Raw genomic sequence first — 19,003 nt, forward strand, 5'->3', positions numbered from 1 at the left:
GGCCCATAGCCTTTCCATTGAATCAAATACCTTAATCGGTTATTCCTTTTCTTGGCGTCCAAAATACTTTTAACTTCATACTACGTCTGCCCATCTTTCATGATCGCCGGTGGCCTCTTAGCAGTCATTCCCAGAGCTGCGGGTTTAAGTAAAGACACATGCAACAACGGATGGATAGGTAATGTTTTAGGCAAACGCAATTTCATAGCAGTTGCAGACACACATTTAATTATCTCGTAAGGCCCAATGAAACGAGGTAAACATTTCTGTGATCTTATCAAGGCTAAATTCTCCCACTTCAAATTTAGGACCTTCTTGTTGATGTTTATCAGCCTGAATTTTATATTGTCTTTTTGCTCATTCCAAATTTGCCCGTGCCTTTTGCCTGACCTCCAGAAGCAACTGCTTGTGCTCTTGTAACACTGGCATGTGTCCCACTTCTGGCAAATGTTCTGGTATCATATTCTGCACTTGACCATATAAACATTCCCAGTCAAGTGTGGTATTTATTATTATAGGTGAACTCCGCCAACCATAAGGCCTGTACCCAGGAATCTCTGCCATCTCCCAAATACCCTCTTAAGTATTGTTCCAATGTCTGGTTCACTCGCTCTGTCTGACCATCAGTTTGAGGGTGATAACTAGTGGAGAGCGCTCAATTGATTCCCAGCATCGGGCAAAAGGCACGCCAAAATCTGGTGGTAAATTGCGAGCCTATATCTGAGACGATACACTTGGTAACCCATGCAATCTTAACACATGTTGCAAAAATAACTCTGCCAGCTTTCCTGATCCCGGTATTCCTACACATGGAACAAAGTGGGCTTGCTTAGACACGAAGTCCACCACTACCCAAATTGTATCAAATCCATTATCAGGAGGCAAATCCGTAATGAAATCCATAGAAATGGAAGTCCATGGTTGACCAGGGGTTGGTAACGGTTGTAACAACCCTCTTTTCTTCACATGCTCTGCCTTGTTAAGTGCACAGTTCTCACACAACCCCAGATAAATCTCCATATCTTGTCTTAATGTGGGCCATCAAAAATATTTTTCTAACATATCTTGCATTTTTCTCAAACCAGCATGCCCCGCTAATGGAGAATTATGGCACCAGTATATGCTTTTTCCTGTAATTCCTTAGTGGGTAAATACAATCTACCCTGATGATGGGGCAAACCTTCCCGTACTGTACGTGCTGGATGACTTTTCCGCCATTCTTGCAACTGTCTGACTGATAACGCCTTCTTGGCCTGCTCAATGACCTGCTTTGTAATAGCCCCAATAATTCTTTCTGGCGAAATGATGGTCTTAATTTCACCTACTGCATTGTTCACATTTTGTTGCCTGGATAAAGCATCCGCTTTTCCATTCTTACTGCCTGGTCTGAATGTAACAACAAAATCAAATTCATTAAAATACTGGGACCAACGTAACTGTTTAGGGCTCAGGGATTATGTCATTTTGGAAGTACTGTAAACTCTTGTGGTCAGTTACCACCACCACCACCTGATGCCTTGCACCCATTAAATAATGTCTCCACTCCACAAATGCTAACCTAATTGACAACAATTCTTTATCAGTGATGGAATAATTTTGTTCACACCCCGACAATTTCTTAGAATAAAAGGCTATGGGGTGCCATATTCCCTTCTCATCCTTCTGTGATAAAATAGCTCCTACTGCCACATTACTAGCATCTGTCTCCACCTGAAACTCTCTCTGTATTAGGATGTCTTAACACAGGGGCGGTAGTGAAGGCTATCTTCAATTGCTGGGAAGCTTTCTCTGCCTCCACACTCCACGTAAACCACATCGCCTTTTTTAGTAGTTGCGTAATGGGATTGACAATCTTAGAGAAGTTGCTGATAAAGCGTATGTAGAAATTGGCAAACCCTAAGAAGGATTGTATGTCTTTTATGCATTGTGGGGAAGAACAGTCCATCACCGCCTGAACCTTTTTTGGATCCATCACAATCCCTGTGTTGGTCAGTATAAACCCCAAAAACTCCACTTGGCTCACATGAAAAGCACATTTCTCTAATTTCACACACAATTGATATTCCTGTAACCTCTTCAACAGTGCTCTTACATGTTTTACATGTTGCTCTTGGGAATCTGAATGAATCAAGATGTTTTCAATGTACACAATGACAAAAAAATCAATAAACTCATGCAATACATCTTGCATAAAAAACTGAAAAACTGCTTCTTGGTTCTGAATGCCATCTTCCACTCATCTCCCTCTTTTACCCATATCAGATGGTAGGCTCCCCTTAGATCCAACTTAGTATAGATTTTTACATTCTTTACTAGATCTAATAGAACCGAAATCAATGGCAAAGGGAATCAGTTCTGATGGTTACCTTGTTTAGTGCACGATAGTCTATGCATGTGCGTAATGTCCCTTCCTTCTTGGGAACAAAAAATAACGGTGAAGAAACTGGAGAAGTAGAGTGCCTAATAAATCCCTTAGACAACATTGCATCAAGTTACTCTCGTAAGTGTTCATTTTCCTTTTCCGTGAGGGCGTAAATTCTACTACAGGGTAATTGCGCTCCTTTAACTCGATAACACAATCATAGGTCCTATGAGGGGGCAACTGCTCAGCCACTCTCGTCAAACACTTTCTCAAACTCCATGCGTTAGGGAATTCTCTCTCCCACTGCTCCCACCACCTGGGCCCCTGCTCCTTTCTCAGTTAACAATGCTGCAGGGCCTACTTCTGCTAGTATGTGTTCCTGGCACCTTTGCTCATCAACCCTCACTGTCTGCTGTTCCCAATTAATTCGAGGGTTATACAATTTCAACCATGGCATCCCCAGAATCAACCCGAACTGTGGTGCTGCTATTAGATCGAATGTAATTTCCTCTTGATGACCTCCTACACAGATCATAATTTCTCAGTCTGCTTCCGTATGGGTCCTGATATTAATGGTGAACCATCTACTGACTGGACTCCTTCTGCCTGTTGCTTATCCACTAAAGGTAGTCCTAACTGGGTAGCCAATGTAATATCCATGAAATTACCTGTAGCCCCTGAATCCACCATGGTCATAACCTCATGTTTCGTCAGAGCAAAACATAACGCCACCAGAATGTATAAATTAGAAGTTTTACCCCCCACCGTATTTGCAATCCATCTGGGAAATCTTAACTCAAATGGGCCTGACACCTGTGTTCCCCCTAAGGCCGGCCCAACTCTTTTCTCGCCTCCTTCGCACTCTTCTCGCCATTCTTCTGAGGGGTATTTGGACATGTACGTATAAAATGCCCTTCTTGCCCACAATAGAAACACAACTTATTGACCTTGCGTTGTTCCCTCTCTGCTGCCGACAATGGTCCTCTTACTCTCCCAATCTGCATTGGTTCCATTTCACTTGTCCTTCCTCCTCTACTTCTGTCTAATCGCACAAAAGGCGCTGCTTCCGGTCTCTTTTTATCACCTTTCCTCTGGTTCATGCAATGATCCAACCTCAAGGCTAAATCTATCATGGCAGTACATGTTCTTGGTTGGGGTTCCACTTGCGCAATTGCATGTTTCCTCACGTAGTCCCTGGTAAAATAATACAGTTTGCTTGGCCATCGGCCACTCAGTCTCTATGATTAGCCTGTTAAACTGGGTTACATAAATTACTAAATCCCGTGCTCCCTGTTTTAATCCCAACAATTCCTTATCCTGAGCTAAAGACACCTCTCTTTGATCAAATAGCCTGCCAAATTCCGCCAAAAACCCATCCCAATTATATAACCGAGGATCATCTTTCTGTACCAAGGGCATCGCCCATGCTGCGGTGTCTCCTGTCAAATAGGAAATTACAAAAGCTGTCCTAGCCTGGATTGTCTCAAATGCCGTGGTTTTCATTGTGTAATGAACATCATGTATTTTCTAGGGTCCCCTGAAAAGCGTTCTGGCGCTGCCAAGGGTACACTACTAGGAGGTTGGACAATTACCGTAGAATTCTGACTTGAGGAGGCGGCTCCCATTGCGCTAGCCCCATCTAAGGGAGTCCTCTGAGCAACCAAACTTTGTACTTGTGTCTTTAAATGATCAGATTCTTGTCTAGCATGAGCTAATTCTACCTGAATGTCTTGGAACGCCTTTAGCACGTCAGCTAAAGGAGAAGTCGCTTCCATTTGGCTTGGGTGGTTGTAAGTATCCCAATATGGGGGTGGCTTATTATGTCAAGATACACCAAAAGGGCAAGAGAGAGGTCGACCCTCTACCCCCAACCACAGAAGCCGAATGAAGTCAACCCTTCCACCGTGGTTGGCACAGGTACCGGGTATAGTGAACAGGACACCACGTGGCAGCCAGTGGGGGGGAAGAGGGTTAGGGAGAGGTTGTGGACAGGGTGAGGTATTTTAGGAACACCGGATAGAGGGTTAGGGGAAACCTAGTTTGGATAGGACTGGGAACGTAACGGGAACAAACCCTACACTGCCTAATACCTTGTAACACCCTCAATGGTTGGCACTGTCTCTGACATGCCCTCCTTGAAACTTTTACCACATAATTAAGTAATACACCTTGATACATGTACCACATTCATCCTCTAGCAGGAACAATATGTATAGCAAGCAGGATGGAACATACAATTGGGAATAATCCCACTGTGAAAAAACATAACACATGGCCACAGGGGCTGGCATAAGCAACACTTATAAACACTGAACATGACAGGAAGAAGAACATAAACACATCAGCATTTTGACCATTCATCATTTCAGCCCAAAGTCTTTTCTAAACCAAAACTCTTAATTGCAGCATTGTCCGCCGAAACCCCTGCGAAGAAGGGCCTTGTGCACACGTGCCCACATGCATGAATGTTTACACCTTAATTGTAGCTAAATCAATCTGTCCGCTGTGCAATTGTGCTCTTCAGCAAAGCGAAGTCTAGCGAATTGTAATACTGCCTTCATCGAACATGGCCCCTCCCAGTGCAAAAGACACCCGTTCATGCGCTCAAACAAATGCCGGGAACAGTTTACACATTTCCACTTATCTTAAGTCCGGGAGGCTCTGAAGCCCTCCCGGACGGCATATAGTGAGGCTCGTAGCAGCGGAAGCCTTTTCGCCATTCCCCTCCTGCTGCAACTCTCCGTCGCTTCGGCCGCCGCCGCTTCTCAATAAAGAGTCTGTGAAGCTCCTTCGTTCTGCCGACATGGGGCTCCGCACACACACAAAATAAGCCACACCTGCTGTGGGCCTTTAATAAGCAGTTACTCATCACAATCAGCTGGCAACATGCACGCACGGCGGATGACTACAAAATCCTCCCAAGTACTGCTGGGAATCGTAGTTTGTTCCCTAATTCCCTATCTATCCAGTCTCTGGTGCCGCCTGGGTCCTTGACCTCCACACCTACCCTTATTCCTGACAGATGGTAAATCACTGGGACCAGATGGTATAGTCTCAGAGTTCAATAGGAAGTTTGATGCTCAATTGGCACCAATTTTATGTGAAGTATATAACAAATTTATAAGAACAGGAGTAATGTGTGATTCGATGAAGGAGGCACTGATAATTTTGATTCTGAAGCCTAACAAAGATTATAAGAAGTGTGAAAATTACAACCCAATTTCATTGTTGAATGTGGACCTAAAAATATTTACTAAAATATGGTCTAATAGATTAATGTCATGTATGGGAGATCTGATTGATGAGTTCCAAGTGGATTTCATTCCAGGACGGTTTGGGTACAACAATATAAGGACTGTATTAAATGTGATTGGGAGAGCATTATGGGAAAGAATCAAATGGTGGTATTAGGTTTTTTGATGCTGAAAAGTCCTTTGACAGGGTCAATTGGAAATTTATGGAACATACATTAAAGAAAATGGGTTTTGGACCAGTAATTATGAAGAGTATAGTGTATACATCATGATGTTAGGGCTCAGGTACTGGTTAATGGAGTGATTTTCAAGAACATTTCCATTGTCGAAAGGCACACGACAAGGTTGCCCATTGTCACCATTTTTGTTTAATTTGGCATTGGAGCCGCTTGCTGCATACATTAGACAATGCAAAGTAATAAAGGGAATTGTTGTTGGGAATACTGTGGTCAAAATCTTGTCATAAGTGGATGATATGCTGCTCTTGTTGTCAAACCCCGGGGTGTGTGAAAGAAATGTTTGAGGAAGTAGGTAAAATATCAGGGCATAAGGTAAATTGGGATAAAACAGAGATTTTTCCATTATCTAGAAGAATTTTGCAATCTTGGAATTGTAGATGGACGCCAGGGGGTGTTACATATTTGGGAATACATATAATTGGAGATTTGAATAAAATAATACAATATAATCTAGATCAAGTAATCACAAAAATATTGTTATTAATAAAAAGATAGGAGAGATTAACGTTGAATCTATGGGGAAAAAATGAATGCAATTAAAATGGTTCTATTGCCTAAGTTATTGTATGTTATTCAATCGATTACATTAGTGTTCTATAAAAAGTAATTGTTAAAGATTGATAAGCTCTTTCAAACCTTTTTGTGGGGAATTAATAAAAAACATTGTGTTCCAAAATACATACTATTGCAAAAAGTTGAAGGTGGATTTGGATATCCGGACCTAATGAAATACTACAGAGCCTTCTTACTTAAAGAGTTCATATTATTTTAGAGAAAAAAGTACTACAGAGCCAATCTGGCTGCGTATGGAAAGAGAGGTTTGTGCACCATATCAACTAGAAAATATTTATAGTATGGGTAAATTGCCAGGTAAACAGTTAAAACAAATAGTGGCAACCATACAGGTTATAGAGTTATGGTTTAAGGAAAATGGACAGAGTTATGGCTTCAGCCCTGATGCTTCAATTTGGCATAATGAAACATTGCAAATTAATAATAGATGTTTGAGCTGGAAAAGTTGGATAAAAAGGGAAATTCTGAAGCTGAGGGATGTAATGGATGGCAACAGATTGTTACCTTTTGAGGAATTACAGGGTAAATATGACTTAGGACAAGGAGAAATGAATAGATATTTAATTTTGGCTTCCCTAATTAATCAAAGGAAGGATATGGTGGGTGGCTCACTTAGAATGAAACCAGAGATTAGTAGGTCAGGAATACAGTGTACGACCATCCATGGAAATGGGGCATATTTTAGCTTGGAATGGATTGAGAGAGGCTTGGATGAATGATGTCAACAGGGTTATTTCTGAAAAGGATTGGAAGGATATTTTAAGGGTGAGCATGAATTTGGGAGCAGATATGAGTTTGTTTAATCCGGCAGAAAATTATAGGAAGAACATACTGGACACCAGAAAAGATGTTTAAATTGAAGCTAAAATTAGATGTTATGCTGGAGTTGTAGTACTGGTAGAAGTACTCTCTTACATTTACTGTGGGAATGCCTGAGAGTGCAAACATTTTGGGAAAAATGTAATTGACAGACTTGATTTAGAGGCTGATTCATGGAATTATGTGCGCCAAAAAACGGGCTTTGTGCTCCATTCTGCTCGCAAATCCCCATTTGTGAAACGGGGATTTGCGAGCAGAATGGCGCACAAAGCCCGTTTTTCGGCGCGCATAATTCCATGAATCGGCCCATTAATCTTTGGGATAAGGTTACAAAGATCTGCAGCAAACATAGTTTTGCTCTCACATAAAGACAGATGTGTGCGCTCTAGAAAACAGTTTCTGGATTGACAGAGCGATAATGTTAACGATTAAACTAATCCTCAGGATATGGAAGACAAGGAAAACGCCTAATATTGAAGAGTGGTTGACAGAATTGCAGATTTTATCAAAATATGATAGTCTCATTGAAAAATAAAGGTAAAGAGGAGGAGTACAGAGTTATGGGGACCATTTGAGGCTCTTTATGATTGATGTAGATGTGTGAATGTGAAGAAATAGTAGGGTGATTAATACATTATTTTTTTCTTTTTGTTTTCTTTCTCTTCTTTTCTATTCTTTTTCCTTTTCTCTTCTCTTTCCCATTTATGTTGTCCTATGTGGTGGTTTGTGTGTGTAAGGGAGTTCATTTGGAGAAGATGACTCTTATGTTTCACATGGAATGGCTATCTTAATGGAATCTATAGTGAAAGTTATGTAAGATACTTTGAAACTTTGTATCTTATTGCTTATTGTGCAATCTTGTTAAATCTATGTAAAATCGTTATAGTTTGCTGAAAATCTAATAGATTTTTAAAAAAAAATAACTCGGGACATCCTGTCCTCACTCTCCTCTACTCCCAGCCCAGCTCTCAGGCCTTCATTGGACGCCCTCTCACATTCCCTCCTACTCACTTCTTTCTCGCCCAGAGCACCGGATGAGGTCTCTAGACAAGTCCTCTCTATGAAACTCTCCTCCAAACAGGTGCTCCCCTGCTCTTCGAGAACTGTCAAGGACAACATCGCCTCCCTTGTGCCAGTCCTGGCCAATTTCTGTAATCACTCTTTTGTCACTGGCTCCTTCACGCTGCCCCTCAAGCACTCCCTTGTGTAGCCTATCCTCAAAAAGCCATTTGCCGACCTCTCCTGCCCAGCTAAATACTGGCCTAACTCCATTACCCCCTTCCTGGGCAAACTCCTGGAGAAGCTGGTCATCTCCCAACTGATCCAACACACTGAATCTGGTGTCTCCACGACCACCAGTCTGGCTTCAGAGCAGCCAGAGGCACGGAAACTGCTCTACTGACCACCCGTGAAGACTTGCTCTCAAATATCTATTCCAACCACCCATCTGTTCTTATCCTTCTGGATCTTTCGTCTGTCTTAGATATGGTCAATCATGCCACCCTGACAAATCGACTCCTTGACACCCTTGGCATCACAGGCCTGGCACTGGACTGGTTCACCACCTTCCTCTGCGACCGTCCTTCCCAGGTTCAACTGGGCCCTTTTCTCTCCCCTATCTCGCAATCCACCTGCGGCATTGCTCGAGGTTCTATCCTCTCTGTGGCTCTTCAACATAAACCTTGGCCCTCTGATCCCTCCCCCTTGCTTTTCTCCTCACTTCCAGTGTTATGCCGACGACGCGCATCTCTCCTTCAAGCTTCCCTCTACTGCCTCCTCTTCCTCCTCTCCCTGACTGTCTGACTGCTATTCAGTCATGGTCCAATGATCTCTGCCTTAATGCCAGTTACACTGAGATCCTTCTCATTGCGACTCCTGCTCCCTCCTTCCCTCCTACACTCTGGCCGCCCTCTATGGGCTACCCTTCCCTCATCCACTTGTGAGGCAAAAAGCCTTGGTGTCATCTTTGGCTCCTCTCTCCTTCTCGCCTCACATTGCGGACCTCAAGATCCGCAATCAGCTGCACATCCTCTGAGGATTTCTCCCTTTCCTCACCTTCCCCCAGAAACTCAATGTCTCCAGAGCTCTGGTCCTCTCTAGGCTGGACTACTGCAACAGCCTCTTCCTCAATATTCCTTTATCCTCCCTTCGCCCCTTCAACTAATCCAGAATAAGACTGCGAGACTTATCCTTGGCCTAAAGCCCGGGGATCGCATCTCTCCAGCCCTAAAATCTCTCCACTGGCTCCCAGTTGTTGCTAGGATCAAGTTCAAGACCCTCTGCATCATCCACAAGGCTTTCTGGGGCTGGGCCCTGCTACATCCAACTCTCTCTTCCTAAAACGTCCCTGATACAGTCCTTTTGGTCTTCAAGCTTCAATTCTCTGCTGATCAGACGCTTCTCTAAGCAGAGAGTGGGGGGGGGGCGGGGAGTAGATCTCTCTCTCCTCTGCAAGAGCCTCCCTCTGGAATGGTCTCCCAGACCCTCTGTCTTGAGCCGGATTGCCTTAAATTCCGGAAGCTCCTCAAGACCCTCCTTTTCTCTTATTCCTTCCCTCTCCCATGCTAACACCCCTGTCTGCCGCAGTGACTGGCTGCCTGGTTCCCCCCGGGTTCTACAGGGCACCAGGCACGCCCCCTCCCGGACCGCCCGTGACCCGCTGCACCCCATGCAATACCTAGCACTTACCCTCCTCGCCTCCCCTTAACACCCTCCCAGCCCCTGTGACTCTGTTCCACCCCCCCCTCCACCCGTCATTTCCCTTGCACTCTTATCCTCTTTACCCTGCACTTCCCTTCCCACCGTAGCACTTAGCATTTTGTGCAGACCAGCATTCCCTGCGCACTTCTTGTCATTGCACTTGCACAATCCAACTGTCACAAGGCCTAGTAGGACCGTTATTGTTATCTTTGTCCTTTGCCCCCCCACCCCCCCATTTGTCTTGTGGCGCCTTGAAACACCATTTGTTGCATGACCGCCTTACAAATATCCAATCAGTGATACAAATCCTTCTTACACAGCAGCACAATCCCGAAGATTTCATTAAATCACTTGAAAACTGATGCTGCAGGTTTTCTAGAGTGTGTACATAGGCGGAGCAATCACTATACCACTGTAGACGGCAACATCTCTTCAATGCTCACCAAAACGTTGCGCTACCGGCTACCTGCAGGGATTTTCTAAACTTGTAGCAAAGCAGGAGTCCACCAAAAATTGGCCTTTGGTAAATTGAGTATGCTGGAATTATGCAAAGATAAGCATAAAACAGTATTGTGAACATACTAAATTTAGGCATACTGAGATAGTGAGCTCAATAACATGCAAGGATTGTGAAACGACTTGTTTTTCGGTCAATCGGCAAACTAGAAAGACACCAGGTTTGGTAAAACTAGAACCATAATGTCCTATGAAAAATGGAAATATTCGTGGGTTGCCCATCTAGAAGTATTCTCAGGCTGTAAAAACTTGAATTATACGTGGATGGGCAACCTTCGAACATACTAATATTGTCAACCTGGGAAAGAAATTAGATTATGCAAACTAGGAATAATAAGGTTGTGAACCTGGGAGTTAAATGCCATTGTCGCATCAAAAATGTACTGGGGTTGAATACAATGGTTAAACAGTGCGCAGGCAGGTATTGGGCAAACTGGCAATATGCAAGGTATACTGGAGCTAATTCATGTATTGTTTATTTATTTCATACTGGGTTTTTTAAACTGGGAGCATTATGGAATTGTCAATCTGGGACTGTGCACACTGAGTATAAACTGGGATTTTGGAGCTTTACATTTGGGACTGTACTTGCAGGATGCATACGTACGTTTCTGTTTGTACCACTAGCTCAAACACCAAATTCGTACTGGTCTTAGTAGTGATTAAAAGAAAAGATGTTCACAACGCTTGGGACTGACGCAATGCCCACACTACACTGGTGCACTGTTGTCATTTCACCAAAGCTAGGCCTATTTGCAAACGGCGTTACGGTTATCTTTAGCAATGCAGGTGCAATGACCACGTTTATGCTGTCTCATAGCAGATTCTAAAGAATAAAGTGTGTGTGACAGATGGAGCGATAGAGGCACTAAAACCAGCTTTGTCTAGTGCTTAGCATCAGTGATCACTGTGCAGTGCCACCACTTGTGCAAATCCGGACCTTGCACTACGCTCAAAAGTAGCACAATATAGTCCTGTTGTGGACAGTAAGACTAGTGTAAATGTGGTCAATATTCCAGCACAAATGTAATCCTTGCCCTGGGGGTGCACGGCAACCAGTAATTTGCATGTGCCAAAAAGGACTTTCCAAAGAGTGATGTGATGGGCTCCACCTAGATGTGTGTATTGGCTTAGAGGCTGGCTGTGACAGGCTGTGCTTGGCTTTCAAGCCCATGCCAGCCAGGTTGAGCCAGTACTGGACACTGCCTAGGGGCGGAGTCATTGCTTCAGTATCCACTTTAGGAAACGGCCATGGTGGAAATCTGCTAAATTGACATAATGTAATTTAATACATGGGTATATAATAAACGTGTTATGATGTGCTCACTGGGTTTGCTGGAAATTGCCGAATGTTTTAAACAGGCATAATGTAAATTGGCAATGCATTAGCATTATTGGAAAAACGTGGATACTTGTTAATTAAAATATTCGACACCAGATAGTGGCATCAACACCTTGATTTAAACCGTCTGATTCACCGTTTTATCTGCACAATCTGAATTGACGTGATTTGTGCTACATCATGTTGATTTGTACAAAACTTAACGTATGGCAGCTTTACAAATGTTCCCCATATCAAGTAATTGCATCAGTCTGTTCCCTTGAAACTAACATTATTTCAGATTCAGTCAAATTTGAGAAGGAAAAATGTGGTTTTGTTGCAATTTTAGGGCTCTGGGCCTCCTTGCGAGTTCGACGGTGTGGTCAAAAACAGTGGTAATCCCACTACATTACCGCCACATTAGCACACCGTCGAACTACAAGTTTGGAGGTAAGGCAGCTGACTCCTGCATTCTGCTGGAGGTTATTCCTCTGCCTTACTGCCCAGAAACTGCCATTGGCGGTAATACCTCTGAAATCCCCATTGAGTCCTATGAATTCCAATTGATGGGGGGCTAACACTGCCTGCCACCACTTGTAATCTGGTGTTAATACTGCCGGAACAAGTGGCGGTAACGGTAATACCGTTTGGTATCTCAGTGGTATTACCGCAGAGATACGACCATACTCGTAATGAGGCTGAATTTGTTTCGTGTTTGAATCATTGTAGTTTAATCCCTGTGTTCTTTTGCCGCTGAGATACAAACTAAGTAATTTGCTCTGAGTGGAATACAGACTCGTTAGCAGCTTTCACATGTTAAGGCTTCAATGCCAAAATCTTAATTTAAACACAATTATTAGATATTGAAACATTACTCCTCTTTATCAAATGGTTTTGGCATGTCTTGTTGCACACGGGAAACATATATTGAAGTTACGTACCTACAGGTATCGTTCACCACTATTGGTATCTTTTTATAGAATCACATATGATGCACCCTACCGCCCTGGGGATTGGTAAAAACTACATGCTAGAAACACTGGAGGGATGCGGCAACAGGGGTGGAGCTCTTAGTTGAGCTGGTCTGTTGAGCTAAAGCAAGCCATACTGACTATAACAAAAACGCCTCGTTAACATGCACATGATGTAGGCGTCATATATGTATTGCTATGGGGAGTATGTATTTTTAAACCAAGGATTCCCTCCTCAAAGTGGGGTGACAGTCAACCAGTGAATCTATAAAAGATCCAATGCTAGAGAAGTGACCCAAAAGAGATTTCTTAAAGGTTTAATATGTCTAACTTGAATAAACGATACTGAATTCTTATTCATTTTTATCGAAAAGAAATAGTATATGGTTAAGTTTTTGCTTCAGTTCAGTTTTCACCCCAATGGATTTGTTGTCCCATCCATTAAGTGTAGTTCGCCACAGGGATGCACCCTAACCCAAGGTTGATAATAATAATAATAATAATAATTTGGCATTTATATAGCGCTACAAACCCTCAGGTATCTGAGCGCTGCTTATTATTACCCACGGTGTGTGGTGCTCTGAATGTATGTTGCTAATTGCTCTTTCTGTTTGTTTCTAGGGCTCCTGCGCCACCCTTAGACTTCTTTGTAATCCATGAAATTTATGATGGCGACTTCACGCAAGCAGAATTTGAGGCACAACTTGAAGCAGCGCTGGAGCACCAGTACCGCTACATTGTGATTGAGCCTGCCCGACTTGGCGATGAGACTGCTCGGTGGATTGCTGTGGGGAACTGCCTACACCGTACTTCTATGCTTACCGGTGCTGTATGCCTTCTCTCTCCACTGAGCCTGCCTCCTGACTTCTCGCACTACTTGGGTCTGCCTGCCGGGGCTGTCAGTGTGGCCTGTGCTGCTCTTTATGGTGTCTCCTGGCAGTTTGACCCCTGCTGTAAGTACCAGGTGGATCGAAGTGGGAGGCAACTTGCCCTTATACCCCCAGGGGCACTAAGGACTACCTCGCCTGTGGTGCTGGTCCGTCGAGATGACACACAGCGCAAGCGCCTCCATAATGTCATTGCCATGACTGCCCTGGTTTACTGCGCCCAGAAGCTGTTCGAACTTTGTACCGACTAACAGTCTTGCGGGATAACTATTTGCACATTACTGAATGGATCAGCTATGCAGGAGGAGGAGACCTTGTGCTAGAAACTGAGATCAGGAACTGACCAGACTGCCAACGTTCACACAATAGCTCCAGCATCATAGTCGTAATGTTATGGCAGGGTGGCACCAGACTGTTTTAATATCATAGGTAGCCTCTCTGAATGCAATATGTGAAAAGTGTCTGATCCCTGTGGCCAACAAGAAACCAATGTCATCATTGGGCAAGCGTTTTAGTGCTGTTTCACCTGCTAAGTATGTAAATTTTGCTCCCTCTTGGCACATGCAAAAAGCTAGATCAAACTTTAGGAAGAGTGGCAGGCGTTTTTTAGTGATCTTGTATTAAGATGTTACATGCATCACAGGGAGTATGTATAAGAACAAGGTTTAGAAAAAAAATGTCCTCAAGAGTCCCATCCTATTTGCTTCCTGTGGAAGCAAACCCTGTTACAAGTTGAACAGCTGCTTCTTTAGAGCAGTCTTATCCAAAACTGCCACCTGATCCTTCCTGCGGAAGATTGTCTGTCTTAAAAATCCTCATCTGAGTTTTTTTTTCATGCTTGGGTACCTTGTATAAAGGTATATTTCAGTATAAGTTATAGCAGTATTGATTTGGAGGTCTGATATTGTTTGCTAACCACGTTGCCTCGGATGAGGTGCCTCCTTTGCGCCCAGGTTTTCCCCACACTGAAATTTTACTGTGCCTCCACTATGCTTAAAAGGGACCATCTCTTGTGGGTGTTGGGGTGGCCAGATTCCATGCTTCTGGCCACCCAAGGAACGACCAACACTTGTTGGCAGCCCAGTAGTTAAGTGTTTCTCTTCCTGTAGTGCAGAATGCGTTAACGCCACAGTCTCTGCAAGGGTGGTGTTTTTCATTTTTTCTGCTACATGTTTCATTGAAAGTGGGCACAACAGATTTGAGCCCAAATTGAATCGGGCAGTAGTTGTTTGCAGTTGACCCCTTGCACATCCTCAAAAATCAAACCTACTGATTTGTTGAGGTGTCGGTTGGCGTAGGGCAAGATAACGTTCCACATGAATGAAGACCGCAAGAAAAGCTTGTTTTTCTGGTGGACGGGGCATGTGCTCTTTTGGGCCTCCATTGAGGCCTTAATTAGGTTGTTAAAATGCCCTACCTTTAAGTGTATTCAATCCAGATAAAACCCCTATTTGCAGAAACATATGAAGAATGTTTCACTGCTTGTATGTAAAGATCTGATGAGTGATTTGACAAATACATTCTTGTCAGTTTCCTCATTCTGAGACGATCTGCTCCCGTTAAACGCAGATAATTTGCTAGCTTCACCAATGCCCGACACCAGGTAATATAGTGACTAACATACCGTAGCAACGTGCGAGCTTCCCTAATTAGATGCTTTAAGCACTCTGACACTATGGCTAAAACGCTTTAGTATTCCATCTCTGCCACCAGTTTGTTGTGAAAGTTCGCCTAGTTTTCTGGTATTTGCATTATAAAATGTGGGATGCGTGCATATTATTTAATTGGGTTTTTGCTACTGCATGAGTCGCATGGATTTCTCACCATCAGTGCTGTTACTACGCGAGAGTCCATTCGATCGCTTGGTAACCTGTTGAATTGATGCAAGTTGTGCTTAGCCAGGACAATATTAAGTCTTAGTTCCTCTGTGACAGTGGTAGAAGGGGCTGAAGGAGGAGACCAAGACTGCGATTTAGGATTCAGTTGCTAAGGGGGGTAGGGGGGGTATGCCGAGGCACGTGATAGTCCTGGGATATTATACCTTTCCTATGCAGGGGCTCTCAAAATACAGAGACCGTGATAAGGGAGAATCCTTTGAAGCCAAATACACACTTAAAATTAAATTTAAAAAAGAGAACCTGAAGAATAATGCTCTTAAGTAAAAAAAAAAAAAATGAAAAAAGAAATTTTTAAAAAAAAGAACACTATTACCAATGAGTCACATCATACCTCTAAAATTGGGCAGCGGTGCGAAAATAGGTAGTCTTCCAAGAGGCAATGACAGAGCAGCTTGCATAAGCATGTGTGCGCCCCCTACACGATTACCCTCTAGGCACCGTGTACGTGTACTGAATTGCCAGCTATAATCTATCCTAGGCGCGTTCTGTTGTATAGCCACGAAAGACTGACGTTGAATAATAACTGTTTATAATTGGGTTACTGATATGTGAGGCATAGGTAATGGCGTTCCATGTAAAGATGCAGCACTTTATTTTGGAAATGATTGTACATTTGTGAATTAACACCGGTAAGGAAATCTGATTTTAAAGTCTGGTTTACATGAATTGACAGACTTATGTGACTGTACGTGTATCTGCCTCCACCGACCCCCCCCCCCCCCCACCTCCGCAATACCCCCCCCCCTCCCACCCGCAACGCACTGTATTGCTGTGGACTGTAGGCAGGTAATGTAGAGTATTAAACTGTGAAACAATAGCTTTGTTCTTTACGTTTATATAAGTGATATGTGTAGATCCCAGGCATAACCATATTCCCTATGGGGAACAAACACCATTTGTAAACCTAAGGAAGAGTAGTGGCTATACCGTGTTCTCTATGGTTCATTTCATGCCTGGACATAAATTAGTCTGTTAAGCATTAGGCAGGCGAACCACCTAATAACACAGAATACAAACAATCCATTGTAAAGGTTTGTTATTTAAATGAGTCCATATAGCATGATGCAAATGCTTCAGCTAGCACTTCTTAGCTCCCCTAATATCTCGGAGCAGCCCCCCCTAATATCTCGGAGCAGCATTTCCATAAATTCTTAGCTCATGTCATTTTTTTTTTAATAGGCTTCTGCATACGAGAATCAGACCAGCAAAGTGCGAACATCGGCAGTCTGGCCAAAACCACTGTGCCACACGCTCTATATGACTTAACAATCCACTCAAGGGATGTGCAATCCTTATTAAGCTACACATCACTACGGAGGCCTAAGTCACTAAAGACTGCAAGCAAGTGTTGATGCCTTAACATAAAATCCCCTTTTAAGAGATTCCGCAGAGAACAGAAAATGTGAGAGAAATGCTCGAGAAATTGAAAGGAAACTTACTTTCGAATGCCATAACATTTTGTTCAGAACTACTTTCCAAGATACAGATATTGTGCTGTTCCATGTATTCTGCATAAAGCATAAGTCTTGCCATGTTGATTGGGTACCTGTTTTTACATTGTCAATAAAAGATGCTCCATTTGAAGATTGTAGGCGAATGCCACATCTCTTCGACATGTTGACAACACAATGCGTATCGATGTCCAAGATTGATCTCTTCAACTTGTTGAATGATGTATATTAATGGAGTATGAACTTTACACCAGTGGAATAGTAATTACTGCAGAAGTTACCTTATGCTAACGTTCAGGAGGGACTGCTTAGATACAGGTTTGGAATGGACCCACTAAGTACATATATTCGGTCCTCTTTCCTCTAGTCCAGACTTCTGTAGAGGGAATTGCTGCAAGAAGATACCACACCATACTGCTAAGAACTTCAAATGTTGAGTCTGGTACTTTTGCCAAGTCAACGGCAGTACCCACTGCAGCACCTTTAATTCCTTTTTGTTTTGCTACTTTGTCATGCATGTTCTTTTTCCACCTTGGTTTTTAGCTTGTATTGTTATTCAAAATTCTGAACCGTGGTTCTCCAGCATGGGGTCTGGCATGGATTCACATGCTCATGAATATTCCCCGTCGTCAGGCTGGGAATCCTCGGTAAAGAAAAAACCAGTATCAGTTTCGTTTCTGATCTGTCTTTCGTAGTAATAACCAATCACTGGTCTCTGCGTCATACTGACCACAGCCAATGACTGCCCTCTACCTAAGCACCGCCTCTGGCAGCCATCTTCAGATTTTTGCTGCACGTTCATGTGTTGGGATCCTCGTGCTATTGCTCTCGAGCGTTAGTGCTATTTTTTCACGTTTTTTCTCAAAAACTTATTTTTTTTTTTCGGTCAAAAGAGCCTCAAGCTCCACCGACTCTCCATCCGATCAACGGGGACCCGTGTCGGATTCGTCTGCGCCCCTCAAGGGTGAAGATTTCGTCGAGCTACGCTTTTGGAGGATTCCAGAAGCTTCTCAGGCCCGGACATGGCCCAGGAGAAGGGAAGCTCGACGCCCGGAAAGCTGTTCAGGGTCTGCCCTGGATGCCAGCTGCAGAACGTCTTTAAGGAGGACGAACACTCCTTTTGTCTCTACTGCTTACATGAGGACAAGACGCACGTGGAGAAGGACTGTGCGTTTTGCGGCAATATGTCGGAGCGGACCATGAAGGACCGCCATCAACGTCTCGCCAACTGGCTGGAAGGGAAGAGCCCGTCAGGCGAGAAGAAGAGGAAGAAATCCGAGCGGTCTTCTAAGACCTTTGAGGACGCCCCTGCGACGGGGGTCCAACACAAGGCCAAGCACCGCGAGTCCGCTGGCACCGGGAGCGCCGAACGGTCGGGCTCTATGGGCGCCAGGCAAGGCGCACCCTCCCCGGCACCTTCAGCCACGAGCCAACGCTCTGGGTCGGGTAAGAGGAAGGGCGAGCACCCGGCGAAGCTCCTGGAGAGGCCCCGGTCGAGCTCGAAGGCCCCATCGGAGGGGGAGCGAGGCAGTGTCCCCCCCCCCCTCAAGGATAAGGCGGTGAGCGCACCTAAGGTGGTGAAGGCCTTAATCCATCCGGCCAAGCCCTCTATCGATACTGTCGCGGCGGCCCTGGCTCAGCCTGTGGAGGCTACACCAGTGGTGGCGACCTCGGGGCTCAGAGTCTCCCTGCCACCGCGGAGGGAGTCCTCTTTTGTGCCCATCGATAGGACCCCCGTGAAATCCCCGGCGGGGAAGAAAAAGGGGGGGCAGGGCGTCGTCGTAGATTCGGCTTCAACCTCGGAGGAAGAGCTGATCGAGGTCTTAAGCCACGGCCTTGGCGTGGAAGAAGACCGGCCCGTCGGAATGGATCCCGACGCAGGTGACGACGACATCGTCGAGGGTGCCGACGGGGCCCCTGATCGCCTGTCGGATTCCCCTCTGCCAGCGCCGCAAGACAACTCGGCGGCCATTTTGTTGGCTATACAGTCCTTATGCTCAGAGATAAGGACG

The 19,003-nt window shown here is 44.3% G+C and overlaps 1 protein-coding gene across 3 annotated transcripts in view; it reads left to right on the forward strand.

The window, feature by feature from the left end:
• The window catches only part of LOC138453710 (transmembrane protein 11, mitochondrial-like), a 48,439-nt gene extending 31,266 nt beyond the window's left edge, over positions 1-17,173 (forward strand). For 2 of the 3 annotated variants that reach the window (XM_069606822.1, XM_069606826.1), the window contains exon 2: positions 13,377-17,173. In XM_069606822.1, coding sequence (XP_069462923.1) covers positions 13,377-13,893 — 517 coding nt within the window. In that variant the 3' untranslated portion in view covers positions 13,894-17,173. The remainder of the gene's footprint in view (positions 1-13,376) is intronic. The other variant, XM_069606836.1, reaches the window with a different exon arrangement.
• The last annotated feature ends 1,830 nt before the right edge of the window (positions 17,174-19,003 follow it).

This window comes from Ambystoma mexicanum, chromosome 1p (genome assembly GCF_040938575.1).
Source record: "Ambystoma mexicanum isolate Mex_15411 chromosome 1p, UKY_AmexF1_1, whole genome shotgun sequence".
Classification (NCBI taxonomy): Eukaryota; Metazoa; Chordata; class Amphibia; order Caudata; family Ambystomatidae; genus Ambystoma; species Ambystoma mexicanum.